The sequence below is a fragment of the Lithobates pipiens genome, unplaced genomic scaffold (assembly GCF_037356315.1).
Source record: "Lithobates pipiens isolate NorthernLeopardFrog02 unplaced genomic scaffold, aLitPip1_a1.2 Scaffold_11, whole genome shotgun sequence".
Classification (NCBI taxonomy): Eukaryota; Metazoa; Chordata; class Amphibia; order Anura; family Ranidae; genus Lithobates; species Lithobates pipiens.
The window spans coordinates 17875100-17895964 of NW_027507696.1; the positions used below are offsets into that span (position 1 = coordinate 17875100).

Here is a 20865-nt window from a genome sequence, read left to right on the forward strand (position 1 = left end):
GAAATCTGCAGGGCCTGCATCCCTTTGGCCGTGTTCCTACTGGAAGCATCTCCCCAAAAATAAAATTTTTGTTGCAGGAGATGCCTGAAATCTGACTTAAGTATCTTAGGCAGACTTCTGGGAAAATTGGTAAACTAAATCACACAAGCAGAAAATTATGTTTCTGGGGAGTGGTGAGTACACATTCTGTATATGGAACAACTCCATGTAGCCATATTGCATTGCATTGCATTAATAGAAAATTACAGCGGCTGCAGATTGAAAAGGAAAAGTAATTTTTAATAAAATTCAGTTACAAAATGATTTGTATCGCAACTGTACACGCTATATATTTTTTTCTTTATTTGCTATTTTTTTCCCCCCAAGATTGTGGAGTTACCCTTTAATTGAACGAGCTGAATTTAGAAGCTGATTGGCTAGAATAAACAGCTGCACCAGATTTTGCACTCTACAGTTTTAATAAATCAACCCCTAAGAATTTTTCATCATATCTGCAGACAAACAGAGGGAAGGGTCACTTTGGCAGGCCATAGACGATGCTTTTCGGTTACCCGAAAAACATAATCTATGGCCAACCCAGCCGGTGTTGATGGTGGGATACCTCTTGCGGAGCTTTAGTATTCTCCCAGGGGGGGCATGCATAGATGTTCTTGCTAGGTGACCATCATCATTATTGCTACCGTAGCAGCTATAGCCGCTGGCAATATTTGCATGTTAAAATTTTACATTTGGGTACAATCAGCCTGCCTATGGATGGTTCGAATCTCAGCCAGTGCGCGCTGAACCGGCCAAGGTTGGAACCATCCATGGTTTTCCTTTGTCTCTATTCCAGAATTCTTTACCTGCCTTGTTCAGAACTTAATTTGCACATTTTTAACAAAAGAAAATCCACCTATTTCAATCCTTAGAAGCCCAATCAGCAGATAAGAGATAAAAGGATCAGAAGGAAAGAAAAAGGCTGCTTTATTCTGTACATGTTATTTCAACACATATAATAAAGATAAATAAAGAGATATAGCAATCTTGGTTGAGCCCCATGACTTTATAGGCCCAGGAACAGTTGTAGCCACTGCAGTAACACACCAGTGTGCAAGGAAGCTTACCTATAACTCTGTTTGACTTAAACAATATCAAACTCTTCGAAAACATATTCTAATAATCTAAAAGCATTATTATTTCCTGTCTCTAAACCATCTTTTTGTACATATTCAGTATACAAGAAAACAACCATTTATCAAGGTTTAAAGTTTTATTAGGTGCTGAAAATGCACAGTTGTATGTTATAGGCCTCTTAGTGCAACCTAGACTAAGGTTGGGCACTCTGTATGGTGTGTTCACAGGCAGATTTCCAATAAGTCACACTTCAAGTTTTCCAGATGGTGGAGCCAAGCTTATGAAGGCAGACTCTTTGCATCTCTCTCTTTGGCTTCTGCAATGAAAACATACATCAGTGCAACATTTTTTTTTTTTTACATACACATAATATACATGCCATTTTTTTTTTCTTTTACATTTTTGTTGCCACTCTGAATGTTCGCTATCTATTGGTTCTGAAATTTACAGAGTTATGCAGACTTTTTCTCTCACACACTTTTCCACTTTCAGCTGTGTGCTTCTGCACTTCCCTTCTCCCTATATTTCTCTACATTGCATTTGTGAAAAGACTATACTGCTTCTCTAGAACACCTTAACTGCATGCATGTTCATCAAATCTGTTGTTAAGTGCATCAATGCTCTTAAAGGGGCCCCAACGATAGCCGATAGAGGAAACAACTTAAGGACTGCCTGTTTATTTAACCATCCTGCATACTACTGTCTCTACCTCTCTATGCTTGCACTTCACTGATCAGTTACTAACAGTCAGTATTAGTCAGTATTACTATTACTATTACTATTAGTATTACTATTAGTCAGTATTAGGCCTAGCATAGCTGTCTTTAGTATGCTTCGGCAGCCTGGCTCCATAGGTTTATAATTCAAGCCTTACCACTGCTCGCTGTTTCACTCTGGGTAACTTTGTAACTGTTTATGCTGATCTGGACAGCTGTGTCATTTTATGCCCTGTCTTTATTGTTGTTTACCTTGTATATTAAAGTGTATTACTACCATTCTTATTATTTTTTTTCCTCCTTTTCCCCTTTGTTAACTTGTTATTGATTTTATCTGGGTGACAATATATCACATTTGCTTTTACTGCTTGATTTTGTGCCCGTTCTTTTAAAAATAGCATCATGACTGCGTGTTTTGCGAACAGTGATTTCTTATGATATTTTGTGCTTGTGTACTCAGCCTAGAGTCTTTGCGTAGGTCAAGGCCAACAGCAGAGGACCTATCTTCCAGTGGCTCCTTTGAGAATAGCATTACATCAGCATACCAGAGGGCTACTGTAGATGCCCTACCTAATTTTCAATTAGCTAGGTTGACTGATACTCCATTTACATTTTGAGATTTTGGAGGTGGACACATGGCATTACTATCTTAGAATTTCTTTCTTCAGAAGGTAATTTTTATTAACTGACCTTCATACATTTTGTATAGAGTGGTAAAGGATTTGAACCCCCACCAGGTTGCTACTGCTATTGGGACTCCGTTAGGAAGTTTACGCTCACTTCTGTCCCATTGACATGGACAATAGTTTTGCCAATCAGAAAGTGAGGTACAATTTGCATCAGGGACACAGAAATTAATAAAAAATGTTGCAGGAGTTCTAGCCTTCCCATACACTACAAAAAAAAAACATTTTCTGTCTGTGTTTCTCTTGAATTCCTGTCTGGCATAACTATTTCATCGGGACAGGAAATACGATGTTGAGACCATCCCTCACTCCTACAAATGTAAGAAGAAAAATAGGATTTTTGACTTTCCATCAAATTCTTGGAGTACTTTAAGGAACACAGGATGTACTCAGGAAAATAGGGTTATGCAGCTACCTTTCAGGAGATTGGACAGTTGCAAACAAAGCTGTGAGGAAAGCCAACATTACCCTTCCAACCATGCCTCAGTTTTGTAGCAGGCAATAGTAATAGTGGACCATAAGAACAGAGGGGTAGGACCTTTAATGCCCCCCCAGGAAAAAGATTTTACGGTAGGTATTTTCTTAATCGTAGGTTAAGGGACATGTATTATTAACTATGTATTAAGCTACATAGGGACACCCAAAAGCAGTCTAACTGAGGGTTTGGCAACACAGAAAACAATGTGCTAACAGGCCCACATGAGTAACAGGATAACAGAAGAGACTGAGTAGAGCTCACAGAGTCACCTGAAGAACATTACGACTGAAGCTGGCATCAGCATGAGGTTGAACACTCACTTGGTAAAACTTATAAAAGATGTATTAAACAGAAGACCAGGTGGTAGCCTTGCAAAATATGAGAAACAGATGTCAGATGCTGAAAGCTCATAAAGCACTAACCGGTCTAACAAAGTGCTCTTTGAAAGACAAAAGTGGAACCTTAGCCTTAAGTCTGGAGGGTCAAATGAGGAGCTGAGGAATCTACCCCAAGATAATGGAATGAGAAGTAGGCTGTTCTCTAAAGTTACCCTCAGGAATGACGATTAAAAGAATCAGTCTGTCAGAAAGAGGCTGTAGCTCAGCTATACACTCTAACAGTGCATACCATATCCAGACAGTGGAGGAAAACCTTGGGATGTTGTGAATCATAGAGATGGGAGAACAATGTCCTTGTTATGGTGGAAGGAAGAAACCAGCTTGGGAAGAAAAGAGGATTTCTGTCTCAAAACAACCTTATGTTTATGTAGCAGAAGAAAGGGTTCCTTGAAGGTTAAGGCTGCCAATTCAGAACGTTTGGCAGAGGTGACGGCAAGAAGGAAAGCAACCTTGTGAGTAATAGTAGGCAGGGAAATAACACTGATTGGCTCAAAGGATGGTTTCTGGAGAACCAAAATAACCAGGCTGAGATCTCACAAAGTCACTGGGGAATGTATAGGGGGAACAATACGTACAATATCCTGCATTAAAGCGGATGTCCTTCGACCATTCATTTATTTATTTTTTTCTGGCATTCTGACACTTGCTTAATATCAATATAACACTCATGCGTTTGCTGTAATAATTCTCCCGATGTCTGTTTTCATATCGCATGCTCAGTGTGTGGGGATTTCACAGCGGCATTCAGCATTGACTCCTGGGAAGCCTGACACTTAGCTCCCAGGAGACAGTGCGCCTCAGGGGGAAAATAAAATACATGCCTACTCCCACAGGAATTAAATACAGGAAGTGGCTGAATAAAGAACGATTCTAAGGTAAATACATGACCAAAAAATATGTTTTCTTTTTATTTGCACATCTGCTCATAGCGCTGATGAGGTTAAGGTTAATTTAATAAATTGTGTGGACCTCTGCTTTAATGCTTTCATTAAAGAGTTGGAGACAGTCATAGAATTAAAATCACTCGGGCCAAAATTTGATGGTACTCAAGGCCAGATATTGATTCAGACGAGCCTGGAGAAAAGACAGAAATAATCCTGAGAAATTCCTGGATTGGAAATTCCTTGCCTTTCATGGGAGAAAAATTATTTCTGTGTGCGATAATAGACTTGGCGAGAAGTTGACTTCCTAGCATTTCAGGGCATAGGGATAACTGAATCAGGTGAGCCCCTGTATTTCAGGTACTAGGCTTTAAAGGTTTTGTAGACATTGACTGACAGGGTGTGTTGTGACTGTTCCCTCAGTAGAAGTTTTTGAGCCAAAGGGACCTCGGCATGCTTATCAAAAGGAGACTTATTCTGCATATTAGGGGTATAATATCCATCTATCCATCACAGTAAAGCAGAACAACTGCCATGAGCTCCAACTGTTGGAGGACAGAAGGGTCCATTAGAATAGATCCAGGATCCTGAAATATATCCTTGGACCAATTGGCCAAGGTGGGACATTGTGGCAATGGCCAGATGCAAGTCAGGGCCTGTGAGGGAGAATAAGGCATTGGAATAGGCTTTTAGACTCTTGGCCACTAGATCTTTAACCACTTGGGACCCGCGCTATTGCAAAATGACGGCAATAGCGCGGACCCACATTTTCGGGACTACGTCTATTGACGTAGTCCCGGTTACGAGCGGCCTGCGCGCCCCCTGAGGGGCGCGCGCGGCGCGCTCTGTGATCGGCGAGTCCGTGAGACTCGCCTGATCACCGATCCGTGTAAGGGGTCGATCCCGACCCCTTATCACGTGATCAGCTGTCAGCCAATGACAGCTGATCATGTGATAAAACGGAGCCGGTAATCGGCTAGTATTCCTCCTCGCGCTGACAGCGCGAGGAGAAAAAAAAAAAGCCGATCGCCGGCGGCCGTGTTCGGGACATCAGTCCCGATCACGGCCAGCAATTTAAAAGGACACCTGCCCCCTGCCAGTGCCCACCTGCCACCCGCAGTGCCATCCTGAATAAAGTAAGTGCCCCCCTGTCAGTGCCACCCAGCAGTGCCCATAGTGCCCACAGTGCCACCCAGCAGTGCCCACAGTGCCACCCAGCAGTGCCCACAGTGCCACCCACAGTGCCACCCAGCAGTGCCACCCACAGTGCCACCCAAAATCTGCCTCAGGTGCTGCACCCCAGTGCCGCCCATCAGTGCCCAGCAGTGCCGCCCATCAGTGCCCAGCAGTGCCGCCCATTAGTGCCCAGCAGTGCCACCTATCAGAGCCACCTATCAGTGCCACCTATCAGTGCCCATCAGTCCCATCTATCTGTGGTACCTATCAGTGCCCATCCGTGCCACCCATCCGTGCCACTTATCCATGCCACCCATCCGTGCCATCTTATCTGTGCCCATCTTTGCCCATCAGTGCCGCCTTATCTGTGCCCATCGGTGCCGCCTTATCTGTGCCTATTAGTGCCGCCTTAACTATGCCTATCAGTGCCCACCAGTGCAGCCTATCAGTGCCCACCAATGCAGCCCATCAGTGCCCACCAATGCAGCCCATCAGTGCCCACCAATGCAGCCTATCAGTGCCGCCTAATCAGCGCACTTCAATGAAGGAGAAAAATGACCCGTTTGCAAAATTTTATAACAAACTATTAAAACATGATTTTTTTTTTTTTTTTTTTTGCATCTTTTTTTGTTTGTTTAGCAAAAAATAAAACTCCGAGCTGTAACTAAATACCACCAAAAGAAAGCTCTATTTGTAGGAAAAAAATGATAAAAATTTCATTTGGGTACAGTGTTGTATGACCGCGCAATTGTCACTCAAAGTGCATCAGCGCTGAAAGCTGAAAATTGGTCTGGGACTGAGGGGGGTTTAAGTGCCCAGTAAGCAAGTGGTTAAGCACTAGGATGTTGTCAAATTCAAAAACTTGTTAAGACAGAAAATGGCTAGATCCACTATAGGGATGGTCCACTTTTTAAGAGCTCCCTCAATTAGATATTGCTTAACAACTTAGGAGGAGTAAAGACTTTCTTCGGATTAGGAAAATTACTGTATAAAACAGATTGAAATAGTGAGTGTACAGGAAACTTTTAACAGGCTGGGGACCTTAAAGACAGCCCAGACTGGTAACCTTGGGTATGGCTGACACAGACTGTGCCAGGTCTAGACACGTGCACTGCATCAATAAGGATACCATTTTGGTCCTTAAGTGTTGGAGTGATGTCTGTAAATGTACACTCCTGCATTCTATATCAGCAAACATGGCTGAAATTCTACCCATAAACTCAGACACAGTAGCTGAGAACTCCTCCCTGGATAAAAAGGAAAGGGAAGCCACCCCTGAAGAGGTTATAGAAGTCTCTTAGGGGTGCTGCAATGAGGCATGGGGCAGTGGTCTAGGCTATTGGTGTCAGGTAATTTTGATGTAATATTACAATCCACCCCACAACTGTCAGTAGATTATAAACTGACAAGGCTGGCAGGACTGAACCCCTTTGGGCTAATGTTTATACTGATGTTAATGAGAGATTTTCACAAGGGGTATTCACAAGCATCTGCAGAGCAGGAAGGGTTAAAGCCATCTGTGACCTTGTCATTGGAGACAGCAAGGAGCACAATACATGTGAGGATTTTAGGGTGCCACAGTGGAGAAGGCAGGAAACGATGTTCACAGACTTGCTTAGAGACCAGCATATTCTAGAAAAATGGCATGTGCAGTCACATTGTTCGCAGTGAAAAAGAGACTGTGCAGACTTAGTGGAGACATACAGGCAGTAAGGCCTGTTTAATGGCATCATATTAAAAATGTCACAGTGCCTTCTACATTTGCTAGCATGTAACCAAAAGTGTCACGGCCAGAACTCCCTTTGGGGACTCTAGGAGCAGTTAAGATACAAGGCACCTAGTTTCTGATAAGGGCAAAGCCCTCACTTGCTATAGTGTTGGTCCCGAGTCAGCTTCTGGTCCCCTCCAAGTAAATGGCAACACGAGGCTGGATCTGGGGGACACTCAGACACCCTTCATCCTCCCAGTGGGAAGACCTGTAAATCACTTTGCGGGTAACTCATATTACACTGAGGGTATCTGGAAGAGCTTCTTGATTAGTTTCTAATGCAGAGCCAGTGCTCAGAGGACACATTAGAGGATGGTCCAGCTTCTTTCGCACAGTGGGATCTGGGTTTGGTGTCCAAGGCTATGCCAAGGATCAATTGACCCAGAAACTATACAATGAACCCCAGCGGCTCAGCAGCAACTGAAAAATCTTGTTAGAAGAAAAAGGTCTTGATTAAAAAAAAAAAAGTCTTGATAAAAAGCATAAAAAGTAGGAAATGGTTTTCTTCTCTCAGAGTACAAAGAAGACATCCATTCTCATAAGGACACTAGCAAAAAACTAAGACATGATGGGAGTGGGAGGGGTTTTACTGGGTTGCCTTTACAATGTTTGTTTTCCTTGTGCCCAATATAAGCATATGTACCTGAATACAGTACATCCTGTGTCCCCTAATGCACAATCAAGAAAAAGTTTTGGCTTGACATATACTTTAGCAAATTTTGAGGGGTGCGGTGTGAGAATTCCTGAAAGGCCCTAATCCTTGACAATGCATGAGTGAATATAGAAGTGCTTCAGATGATATGGATTCCCCAGGAACTGCACCTCTTGAAGGCAGATAACAGGGACAGAAAAATATATCTTCTCCACAGAAGAATCTTTTTCATTTTCTATTTTTGCAACAGGGTTGTTATAAATGAAACTCTGTCATAATGATTTTTTTTAATATTACCATGATAGTGTTGCATTGCATGTATTCAATGATTGATTATTCTGTAGCAAGGCAAATATTTTATATTCTTGTAACTGTGCAAGAAGTTGTAATAAACACATTTGCTATGTTCTGTTTAAATGGAATTGGAGTCAGCTGTATATGGGGGTGGACTGTTGCTCCTTGTACCTCCACACACACACAAGTCAGATTATCCCCAGAGCCTTCATTCTCAGCATACAAGGAGTAAGCTGGAACTGTACACTACTTGGAGCATACAGGTAATTTTTTTATATTACCTTTAAACCTTACCTGGTTTTAGCTTTTTTTTCTGTGAGTTTGTTTAGAACTTACCAGCCATGTGGCGTAGTCCACGTTGCAAGGCATCACCTGTCTGAGGCATTTTCTGTTCATTTGTGTGCAGTGTAATACCTGCTCCAGTCACTAGAACAAAATATCATAGCTAATCTCTCTATATATTAAAATACAGGGAAAAAATACTTAAAGAGCCACAGCTACCTTCCCTAAAGTTAACCCCTGATACTCATCTTGCCAGCACTCCCTCACCACTCCTGCTTCTGTCACAACCAGTGGGAATTCCCAGTGCTTTTCCCAGTACAGAGAAGTATGTGACCTCCTCCCATGTGAGTGTTCAGGTTTAGCAGCCAACCGCTAGGTCTGAGCACTGTCATATGACGTGTCCACTCCCCTTAGCATCCGAAACCAGCCGAACTAGACATTTTAGGGCTGCGACAGAGCTAGGAGCAGAGAGGGAGTGCTGGCAAGCATTAAACCTTTAAGGGTCAGCCCTAAAAATGGGAAAAGTGATAACGGGTGTTATTTATGAAAGGCAAATCCACTTTGCACTACAAGTGCACTCACTGTAGATCTGAGGAGAAGATCTGAAATAAGGGGAATCTCTGTTGATTTTATCATCCAATCACGTGCAAGCTAAAATGCTGTTTTTAATTTTCCTTGCATGTCCCCATCAGATCTACAGCGACTGCACTTGAAAGTGCACTTTCAAGTGCAAAGTGGATTTGCCTTTCGTAAATAACACCCAGTGTCTCTTATATTTAAATCTAGTTGTGTTACCTTTCTTAATTCTTCTTGCCTACCCATGGAACATCAAGCTATCCTTGTGCTTTGCAAATAATATGGCCGAGGTAGCTAATTTACAGTGAACCTGTGCTTGGCCAATGCTGGGAGATAGAGGAAAGTCCTCTGTAAGCTAAAATTCACTGGTCAGTTTTCCATATGATAGCTCTGATTGACCCAGTGCTGTCCTATGTAGTTAATCACATGTTTCTCAATACCCAGAAGTACAAAGAGTATTTCTTTGGCTTCGTGTCATGAAAGGAGGATTGGGGGAGGGGAGGAAATGTAATGCCATGTACACACGGCCGGACTTTGACAGAAAAGGTCAGATGGAATGAATCCGTCGGACAATTCAACCGTGTGTGACCATTGCTGTCGAAAAATCAGGCGGACCTTAGATTTAGAACATGTTTCAGATCTTTCCAACGGACTCGTGTCCGGTCAAAAAATCCTTTCGTCTGTATGCTAGTCCGACGGACGAAAACCGACACTAGGGCAGCTAGTGGCTACTGGCTATGAACTTCCTTATTCTAATCCGGTCGTACGTCATCACGGTCGAATCCGTCGGACTTTGGTGTAATTGTGTGTAGACAAGTCAGTTTTGGCGGAACTCCGTCATAACTCCGTCGAACTCGGTCAAAAAGTCCGGCCATGTGTACACGGCATAAGGATACATTGATGGCTATAGGGTGCTATAGCAAACTCATTACTTTGCCCTAAATTGGCAAAGAACAAGTTTGATTAAGGTGCTGACCAGAACAGCCAATTTGTTTTTTATGGGCTAGTTATTAAACAGTTAGGGAAAATTTTACTTTTTCTTCTTGTTTTCATATATCTGTATCAGTGATGTTTAGCTGGACCCAAACATAATTATATCTTGTCATGGGATTTTTATGAACCATGCTCTTCAAAAAAGAAAACAATTATGTCTCTAAACAGTGAGCTGCAATCATATCTCCGTTGCTCTGCCCACTGTATGTGTACATTATTATGTTTTCTTATTATGTTATAAAAAGATCTCACCAGAAGTTGGCGCTTCAGCTGAATCACATGACTGCATCCTTCGAGATCGCTGAGGCTTAAGAGGAGGCCTACGCACAGGTGGTGCACCATCTAATGAAAGCATTTTTTAAAAAAGTAAGGGATTACATTGCAGAGCAAGGGTTGCTGTAAGTCACAGTAGAATGGAAAGAGAGAGGGCACACAAATAGCAAAATATAATGGATAGCAAACGTCAGAAATGAAAACAAATGCAGAATGTAGAGATAAACAGCAAGGCTGAATGCATTTACAAACCAAAACTGAGAAAGCGGTAACAGATATAGGCAGCAAAAATGCAGACTTGGGTAAACGTGGGTGAGAGAGTGTGTACTGCATGCTGTGTAGTCTTTGCAATGGGCTGTTCCCACCTCCCGCTGGGGGGGCCGCCTCTTTCACAGGTTCTCTGATTCTTGGTCTGGGCACTGGAATTTCCTTCCTCGCCTCTTCCGGACATTCGGTATCACCTTGCCCCCCCCCACAAGACACTTTCCTACCCCGTGGGGCAGCAATTGGCCGCAGTTCTGCAGAATGGGGGCAGGAAACAGTAAGACCCCCCTGGAAAAACAAGGGACGGGAATGTGCAGTGAATGGGAAGTAAACATTATCTGTTACCCTGTTATTTGGGGGACAGATTGCTTCATATTAAAATAATGTAGATCAAACTACCCCATCACTCAGTTCTGTTACACGCTATTGACATTTTCTATATTTCATAGTAACATGCAAGATGCAAAAGATATAGTGATGGCAATAAAAGCTAAATTATTTTCTGTATAGTAGATGACCCAACCACCACACTATTCATTACCAGATGGTCCCTACTTTTCCAGTGCGTGGATGAACAAAGTTTATATAAACATATTTAACTTGAAAGAACACAGAATCAATTACCGTTCAACTTAGTTCTGCTACAGAGCTAGAATGGGTGCAGTTCAAATGATGGTTTTCAGCCCAAAGCAAAAATCAGATGTGATAAATGTAAACTGCATCTGCATTCCAATATCTGCAAGTTTGGTAAGTTGTCTTAAACAATGGTGCAGTATAAGGATACACAAAGCCCCTCACACATCAATGCTTAATCATAGCATTGATTACATGATTCATAGGCTGTATGATTAGGCACTGATATGTTGAATGAGTTAACACTGCATTACATTGCACAGAAACAGATTTTTTGAACCATACAAATTCAGAAGAATTCATCAGAATAATTGTAAAGCTAGCCATAGATACTAGGGGGGTGACCACTAAAGGCTAGTGGCATGCTATGTAAATACTGTTTTTATAGTATCATTATCAAGTGTTATTAATTCTATAAGATAATTGAATTATTATTCTATTATCTTATTTTTTTCAAAGATTGTAGATTTACACAGTTAGATTACCAGTCTTGGTACTCAAAGAAAGAAAAGTGGTATCTCTATGGCTGGACAGTAGGCAATGTCAACCCTTAAACCTGCCATGGTGATATTGTGCAGCGTGCCCTTCATCAGTTAAGGGATATAAATAAGTAATGTTGCCAGATACTGACAGGCTCAGATTCTTCTGTACCATTGGTACCCAAGAAAAAAAATGGTATTGAGAAATTATGTGTAAACCACCTACCTACCCTCTAGGTGTTAAGTAGTTTGCAACCTTTGCCATGTAAAAACCTGTAGTGCCAAAGATTCTTTGTGCACATTCTGAAAAAGTTCACTGGCCAGTATCTCCTCAATTCAATTTAGTGTCTCTAGATACTTACCTTAGCCCAGGTTCTGATATAAGAAGGAGATGGGCCAGTTGATGTTGGATAAATTAAGTGAAATGTAGAATAAACTTTACTTTTTTTTATAAGACGGATTTAAGTTTTTTGTGTTTTTAGCCTCAAAGTTTAATGGGTAAGAACTCTTTAGTAGATTATCGAGTAAGTTAGTTGCACAATAATGTTTCTTTTGATTTTTGAAACACTTTTCCACTGCCAGAATTGGAGTCAAAAGGTATGTATGTTTTGGGAGCAGTGCCACTTTTCACTTCATCACTTTTTAAGCAATCCTTTAATGTTCAAGGACATGCAGGCTAGGATATGCATGGTGGGGAAGGGGCATACATTTTCTATCTCCTTGCCATAGGATACCAACTTACATGCCTAGTGTACCAGATTTCATTTGTTATCCATAAAAGTGTCAAATTAAAATGTAAAGATAACTGAAAACAAAAATGATGAGGACGTCTCTTTGCTTTAATGAGATTTTGAGGATTTTTTAACTAGATGAGTCTTCTTTCTCGTGATGTCTCCATTCCCTCATTGTTTACACTTCCTCTACTGGAAAATAAGTATGCCCTTGCCTTCATCCCAGTGGTGACTGAGTGACCAAACTGCAGGCACTGGAATTTCCAAGTGGGGTGCAGATGGACATGCACATGCTTATGCATATAGCGACTTTGAGATAGTTTCTATTTGCATAGGCACTTCAGGAGAGCTGAAGACAGCAAGGCTTGAATACCTCATAAAAGGAAGAGGTATCTGCTACCCATGTTAGTTACCCACAGGTACACTTTAAGCACAGCACTCCTATTGTAACATGACATGTTTGAAATAGGTGGAAAGCTAAAGTGATCTTTAAAGCACAAATTTAGCCTTTTTACCTAGTCAAATGTGAATGAGTGAATCAGGTGTTAAATTTACAAAGAAATTAATTACACCTGCAACTTTTTCCTCTGATAAATCAAACAATAATATCACATGTGATGCCTCTTAACATGCCACATTCAGCATACAATAGGTTGTGTAGCAGCGTGAAGAATCAAACCAGATGGCAGTCAGCTGTGGCCCCCTGAGCGATATATATATATATATTTTTTAAACTGATTAAAGCATAGACATGTATGCTAATCTTGCATATTTATACATGTCCGTGCATTGAGTATAGACACATACTATCTCATGTAACAATATCTATTATCTGACCAAATCCACGCCTGCCAATCATGTTTTTCTCTCAGAGAGACTGAATCAGATGCCAGTCATCTACCGTTGGTACCTCTAAAATTACCTTCACAGACCAATGTCTTTTTACTTAACAAAGCCCCAATCTCCTGCCAAAGCAATAAAACAGTGATTATGATTTTTGTAGATTGAACAAATACACATCTCCAGGGTCTCATTATAATGCTATATTCATGTTTTTTTAAATTAAGCAGCACTTTTAAATTAAGCATTAAAGCTTTTGCATGATAACCAAATGCAAATTCTAACTAGGACCATAATTTTCTTTTCTGTCTACACTTACGATCAGTTCTCCCACCAGCCTGAGTTGGCCAAAACAGCTTTACAATAGAAAAACATTTATTTCATTGTTTTATTGTATTTTTCTTATATGTCAAGCATTGTGATTAGGAAATTCATTGTTACTGCCTGTTGATTGTTTATTTTAAGGTTTGAATTTTTAGCACTACCAAAGTCTTTGTCTTGTATATTTACATGCAAAATATTTCATTTTGGTTTTTACAGATTTTAGATCATAATAAATTGCTACAGTTTCTTCCACTTATAGTGAATACATGAGAAATTATCTGGATTAGCCAATGCACACAAAAACTGATCTCGTATATCTGATGGCTTCCTTGCATTGCATTATTTTGGGTCACCACCTCTTTCCTTTTATATCCCTGACTCTGCAAAACTTTCAATGTTAGGATTACCTCTTCTCTTGATAAATTCTTCTGATTGTTCCTGTCTCCGTTGGAAAAACAAGGCTGTCTGTCCTCAAACGTAGCACCCTCCTCTGAGAGACAGAGAGAGAGAGCGAGAGACAGAGAGAGAAGAAACAGGAAGGGAAAGTGTAGGGAAAGGCAAAGAGGGAAACATTGCACATACAGAAAGGAAGCACATAGACAGTGGAAAATAGGTGGGGAGAAACACCAGAAAAAAGACAGAGCAAGCATGGATTGAATTGCTCATGGGGAAAAGAGAATGAGATTTCAGAGTTATGGAAAAGTACAGATAGAGAACATAGGGTGGAATAGATATTTACCCCCATCCCCAGAAGAGCGTCTTCTGTCCTCTGAAGCACAGTTAGTACTTCCTGGTGCATCAATCTGAAAATGATATGTAGCATTTTAGAACTCAATAAAGCACTGTAAATGTCAAAACATATTAGAAAAGGTAATAATGCCCCTCCTTGACATACCTCCTTCCATTGCCGGACACCATCCATCCCTGGAAGTGGAACGCCTCGTACTCTTGCTGGTTGTACTTCCTCTAGCCTTTGCTCACAGGACTGAAAACAGACATTTTTACATAATATTTGTTGATTACAGCATGATCAACCGATAATTGTCAATCATCTCTCAGAATTTTCAGAAATTCATTCAATGTTTGTTTACTATTGTGTGTAACGTGAAAATGTTTGTTTTTTATTTTATTTTAATTTCAATTTATTTTATTGTAATATGTGCTAGAAAATCTACAAGATGGGATAAAAACTTCAGACTTCAGGCAGTAAAGTGAGATAAAAGTAAACCTGTCACTACTTAAAGAATGATAGACCAGCAATGCTAGTTTGTCCGAATTATGCTGCAGGGTGCACAGGAGCCTTATGTGTATGTACTGTGCAAATGTCAACTTTTGAGCAAATTGGGGGTGAAGGATGCCCCACTGCACCCCATATAGAAATGCAGAGGCCTTCCAATGAGTCCTCCAGGTACCTGCATTGTGGGATGTGGGGGGACTTCCCCAGAGATAGGTTCTCCAAAGGTTAAAATTTACATGCTGCCGATGTAAAGTAGCAAACTTTTTACAAACTAGCACTATCAATCAGTACCTGCTTTTCACATGCAAAGTCAATTAGTTATTGTTTCTCAAAATGAATATAATGTATCAAAAAGGGATTGACAGTTTTGCCATGGGTAGCATTGAGCTTCCCTTGTGTAAATGTCTCAGGCTTTGCACTACAGTCATATTAACTCTAATGCATTGTGTCTGGCGTAACAACTCCTGATGAACACGGTATTTTAGACTGTTTTATACCATTGCCCAGGTCATGGTGGAATGGTACTGTCACAATACTATGGTTGTCGTCAATGTCTGCTTCTCCAAACTCAAAGTATCAGTCCACTATGTTGTTGCTTTAAACTTAGGGCACATGCTGCTGTATTATATTAAAGGATATATGGAGTGGTGCTCTCAGAGCAAAAAATACACTCAAAACACCTCTGTGGAGTGTGAAAGTAGCATTTTTCCACACATAAAACTGGCTTATGTATGTTCATATAAGTTATATTCGATACAGAGTTCTAATATCATCTAGCATTGGTTTGTAAAAACCTCCTTGTGACCTATTGTTTGTATATTGCCAGCTATACTTTGCACTTTGTCAGGTGCTGCTTACCGGTGTTCCTCGGCCAGGTAACCCCCTGACTCCACCAATACTATGTGTTTCAGCTCCATTGCTGATGGAAGTTCCATTTGTTATTGAGTATCCTTCAATTTTCACATGATCTGATGTTTCTGGGCCTGGGGAAGGGGGAGGAGCAATTCTCCCTCTGTCTTGTTCCCTCTTTGGGGTTCGACTTCTACGGAAATGGAACAGGCTGCGACGCCTTCTTTTTGGAGGTGCATCTGTATCACCTTGACCTGAAGAGACACTGAAAGGACATAAAATGACAGGTGATAACTCACTTTTCCATTATTTTTCATAGTGTAAGACATAGCTATAGCTGTAGCTCTACTTTAACAAATGCAGAATATGTAGAATTAGGGATATTGTACAACACCTATTTGACTGAGTCAACACTGTGCGATGGAAAAATTCATCAAGGCCCTCATCTAAGGCAGGATCAGGACGCTCAGAATCAGAAGCTGGGCCCCGCACCTAAATTAAAATACAAAAGCATCAGCTTGCCTATATAACCATACTGATCAAGGTCTTCTTAAGTGGACATTTCATCTGATAAAAAAAAATAGTAGTAAATGATTGTTGTTCCATAAAATGATTAAAACGTTTGCTCTAATACAAACAAAACTCCACCCAGTGACTTTCATGTGTAAGGTGTCAAATAGGTGTAAAAAAGGTGTAAAATATTAGCTGGTTCATTAAAAATATCTGCTTGGTTTAGTGGAAATACAATTTTACTGCTACAATACACATAAGTGAAATAAAAAAATAAAAAAATCTGCAAAAGCCCACTTTGTCATACTGTGTAAAGCAACTGGTTCACTTTAATGCGGACTTCCCTAGCAGCAAACACTTATCTGCTTTTCACTCCTAAACTATTCTGTTCAATCACCAGTATTATAATGAAAGCTACGAGTCCTCAGAGTCATAGCAGACACAGGGCTATGGATTCCCCTTTCTGACAGCGTTGATGGAACCAAAATCTGTCACTTGGCCTCCATACTCGACCATGTATGAGCAAAGCACAGTTTATCTTTAGGGTTCCTCTACACAGGTAATTATTTCTTTAAATTAGAATGCTTTCTGATTAGAGATATTAAACAACCAGGGTGGTAAATGCTTTGGTTAGATATGTGCAATGTTTTTCGGTCCGAATCTAAATTCATACAAACTTTTGGTTATTCATATATTCAGCTGTATCTGAATTTCCGGATAACAATAGTTAACAATAACAATAGTTATTGTTAAATAACTATTGTTAAAATTTGCTTCATTTCATTTTGGTTATTCGTTTTCGAACAAATTACAAATTTTCGGAATCATTCAAATTAGAATCAGTCGAAAATGTATTCACCCGCCTGAATTCTATGTTGACGAATAGCTGGTTGTTAAGGAGCAGACAGGCCCGGAAGCTGACTGCTGCGTCCTTAACAACCGGTGACTCATTAGCTGTCAGCAGGTTTCCCCAATGATAGCTGAATGTAAACATTAGAATTCCAGCAATGAAAAATAAAGAAAAAAAATCAGTGCGGGGTCCTCACACCCTATCTATACTAGGATAAGCTGAGCTTGTAGCCTGGCAGGTCAGGAAAGGGGGGGGGGGGGTGAGCGAGCAGCCCCTCCCTCCTGAACCATACCAGGCCACATGCCCTCAACATGGGGGGAAGGGTGCTCCCAAAGCACCCTGTCCCCATGTTGATGAGGACAAGGGCCTCTTCCTCACAACTATGTCTGCAGGCAGGGAGGCTTATCAGAACCTCAGAACCTGGAAGCCCCCAGATCCCAGCCCTCCATGTGAATGATTATGGGGTACATTTTACCCCTACTTATTCACCAAAAAAAGTGTCAAAAATAAATAAAAATACAGGGACAGTTTTTGATAATTCCTTTATTTAAAAAAAAAAAAAAACATGTCCCCCAAAGTAAATCCAGCATCAGTCATTATAAATGCCACCGCTGGCTGGGAGAAAAAAAAAAAAAAAGATCTGCACCTGCTGAAGGCTCCTGTCGTCTGACAGCTCCGTCATCTGACAGTTCTTCTATAACAATGGGGCAGGGTCACCGATGATGTTGCTGGGTGACCCCTTAGTGATGTCATTGACTGGTGCATATGGCCTGGTATGGTTTGGGGGGAGGGGGCTGCTCGCTCATTCCCCCCTTTTCCTGACCTGCCAGACTGCATGCTCAGATAAGCGTCTGGGATGGATTTTGGAGAGGACCTATGCAATTTTTTTATTTTATTTTGGTGTGGGGTTCCCTTTAAAATCCATACCAAACTCAAAAGGCCTGGTATGGATGGAGGAGGGGGACCCCACACTGTTTTTTTCTTTGTTTTTCATTACTACCCCACGCTGTTTTTTTCTTTGTTTTTCATTACTGGTACTCTTTTGTTTCCATATAGCTGTCAGTGGGAAACTCTCTGACAGTTGATGAGTCATCGTTAAGGACGCTTCCCGGTTCACTCCTTACCAACCAGCTATTCTTCACACAGAATTTGGATCGAATCTTTCTGAAAATTTGGAACTCGTTAGAAAATGAATAAGAAAAAAACAAAACTAAATGAAGCAAAACGAAACAAATTCTGAAACAAAATTAGTAACATAACAAATTTATCTGAAATGAAACACATTTTTCCATTCTGGACAGGCCTAGCTTCGATGCCCTGAACCCTATGGAGTTTGCATGGGACCATTTCCATAGTCCAAATACTTAAAAGCTGAATCTCTTATTTGGCCATAATGATATTCAAGGATGACTTGAATGGTTTTATATGAACATGTTTTAATTAGGGTGTTTTTATCTCCTCAACCTCCGCTTTCTCTTACCTTTCCTCCTCCTGGCGCTCTACGTGACTGTTGCTTCGGCCTGTCCCGGGTTTGATGCTGCAGCTTACTCCCTTCTGTGGGTAGTTCAGAAAGACCTTCTAGTGACACGCTTAGAGAGCGAGAGAGCTGACTGCTAGCGGATGAGGAGAGCGCAGGTGGAGAATTGAGTTCACGGGAGCCAGGGGACCCCAAATCTAGTGTCTTGGGGCTTAATTCCTGCTCACTCACACCTACCAAATGAGGGGCATACAGATTTAGTTAATATTCTACAACAGAAAGATTTTATAGTTGAACAATAAAGGGATGTTTCCCACAAAACATGTTGCATGGAAATGTTTATGTTAGCGTTGTGCGTGAAAACTTGGAAATAGTATATATATCAGAGATCTCACTGATAAATGCAGACACAGGGCGAATTTTTCTGCCTTGGAGACGCTTCTTTATTACCATGGTATCCTGCAGAGATACAAATAAGGACATTAGTAAAGAGGGGAAATAAAGCAATATTAAACCCAAAACCAAAAATGTATCATATTGCCATATTGCAGCTTACCAATCATTACATGTAATGGCTGCATTCGTTTTATTTTTTTCCCTTGGTTTTCATCTGGTGAGCTAAGTAGTAAATTACCTCCTGTATTAGAGTGCCCCCTCTCTGGATGAATGAACACATGGGGTACTGCAGACAGGAACATTGTTAATCTAGGTGGAGGGTAGTATTAGGTATACTATCAGATTTCTAACTAACAAATTGAAGCTGAACTTTAGCTAACAATTAATAAGCAGTTACAGCAAACAGTTGTTTTTTTTTTTTTTTTTTTTTCCGTTTTGGGTAAACATTTTAAATGAATAAGTAAAGGCTGACCATTGTAAGTACCCCCTGTCAGTGTAAATGGTTTGTCTCAACCTTGGAACTGCTATATTTGCAGAATAGCTTGTTTTGTTGAAAAACAACTGACTTACTGGTAGGTTTGCCACCTCATCCCTTTAAACCCAAACACATATTGTTTACACAGGTTCTGTGGCTGATTAAGGTGGTAATTATACTCACTTAGTGCATTATCTGCATTAAATTAGCCTCAGAACCTGTGTAAATTATATGTGTGCAGGTTTAAAGGGATGAGGTGGCAACCCTACTTACTGGCCAGATAACCAGATGAAAATAAAGGAAAGAAAACCTAAAAAAGAAAACAAATGTAGCCATCACATCTAATAATTGGTAAGCTATAATATAATAGGTGTTTGCTTTTGGGATTAATACCATTTTACTGTTTTGTATCTGAAGTGTTAAAGGCCAGTACATAAGGTCCTGGGAAGTGCATGTAACTGATATAATGCCAGGCAGAGATGTACAAATGGGACTTAACTATAATGGTATTAATAGGACAGAGAAAACCAAATTTTATGAAGGCTTGGGGCTTGATAAAACTTAATACTCAAGGCCCAGATTTGCCATCCCCATGGTATTCACTGATCCATTCTTCACTGTTACACTTGTTACATATGGCATATGTTACATATGGCTCTCCTCCATCAACTCAATCTGTCCAAATGCAGCTCATAGATACCATAAAATAAACATTTGCTGGTCAGGGATTGCATTAGGTTGACCTTAAAAAAACACGATGTTATGGATAGTAAAAATCACAAAGGTTAGCATACTGAAATGAAAAGGGATTTATCCACTTACAATACTAGAATACATCTCTCCCTCGTGTGTCTCCTGTTTATTCCTTGGTGGTGTCTGCGGGAGATATCCCATCAGCCTCTGCTCTTCTTCCATAATACTCTGCAGCTGAGATCTGTGACGAGCCTATTAAAGTTTATGGGGAAAAAAAAGAACGAGACGTGTTATTTTTCTGATCCAATGAGTACCCTGAGGCCTGTTTATTGCATTTATTGCAAGGCATGCATAATCACTGAGGTCCATTTCAATGCAGGAAGTACATGTCATTAAAAAATAAAAGAGCTGCTCTCTTATGTTGTCACAAAATCTGCAAACATATTCCATCCCTCCGCCCCCGGTCCACCCCTGTAATGCATTTCACCCATCTGGGCTTAGTCGTAGAGATATTTATGACTTAGCCCAGATGGGTGAAATGTGTTAGAGGGGTGGACCTAGGGTTGAAGATGCTGTATGCACTGTCTAACAAATAAACTTCTGTATTTTATGAGGTCATCTGAGCATAGCTCCCAGATTTCGAGAGACGGTCCCTGATTTGGAGCAATGTCCCTCTGTCCCTCTTTACTCCTCATTTGTCCCTCATTGTGGTCTAATATATATAGTTGTATATAAAATGCACTTTTGCACATCCAATTTCTAAATCGCTGAATATGTCAATTTTATAAGCCAATTTAAAGGAATACTAGTGGTAAAAAAGC

General features: G+C 40.7%; 1 protein-coding gene across 8 annotated transcripts in view; it reads right to left on the bottom strand.

Annotated features, from left to right (window-relative positions):
- Nucleotides 1-946: 946 nt before the first annotated feature.
- The window catches only part of CARMIL3 (capping protein regulator and myosin 1 linker 3), a 145230-nt gene continuing 125311 nt past the window's right edge, over nucleotides 947-20865 (bottom strand). Inside the window, exons 29-40 of one of the 8 annotated variants that reach the window (XM_077469072.1) lie at nucleotides 20174-20296; nucleotides 18876-18939; nucleotides 18484-18713; nucleotides 16038-16135; nucleotides 15653-15908; nucleotides 14453-14542; nucleotides 14297-14360; nucleotides 13965-14047; nucleotides 10652-10838; nucleotides 10266-10355; nucleotides 8499-8588; nucleotides 947-1429 (exon numbers count right to left, since the gene is read on the bottom strand). In XM_077469072.1, the coding sequence (XP_077325198.1) occupies nucleotides 1392-1429; nucleotides 8499-8588; nucleotides 10266-10355; nucleotides 10652-10838; nucleotides 13965-14047; nucleotides 14297-14360; nucleotides 14453-14542; nucleotides 15653-15908; nucleotides 16038-16135; nucleotides 18484-18713; nucleotides 18876-18939; nucleotides 20174-20296 (1413 nt within the window). In that variant the 3' untranslated portion in view covers nucleotides 947-1391. Of the gene's footprint in view, nucleotides 1430-8498; nucleotides 8589-10265; nucleotides 10356-10538; nucleotides 10839-13964; nucleotides 14048-14296; nucleotides 14361-14452; nucleotides 14543-15652; nucleotides 15909-16037; nucleotides 16136-18483; nucleotides 18714-18875; nucleotides 18940-20173; nucleotides 20297-20865 lie in introns of all 8 variants that reach the window. The other 7 variants (XR_013270314.1, XM_077469085.1, XM_077469063.1 and 4 more) reach the window with 7 other exon arrangements.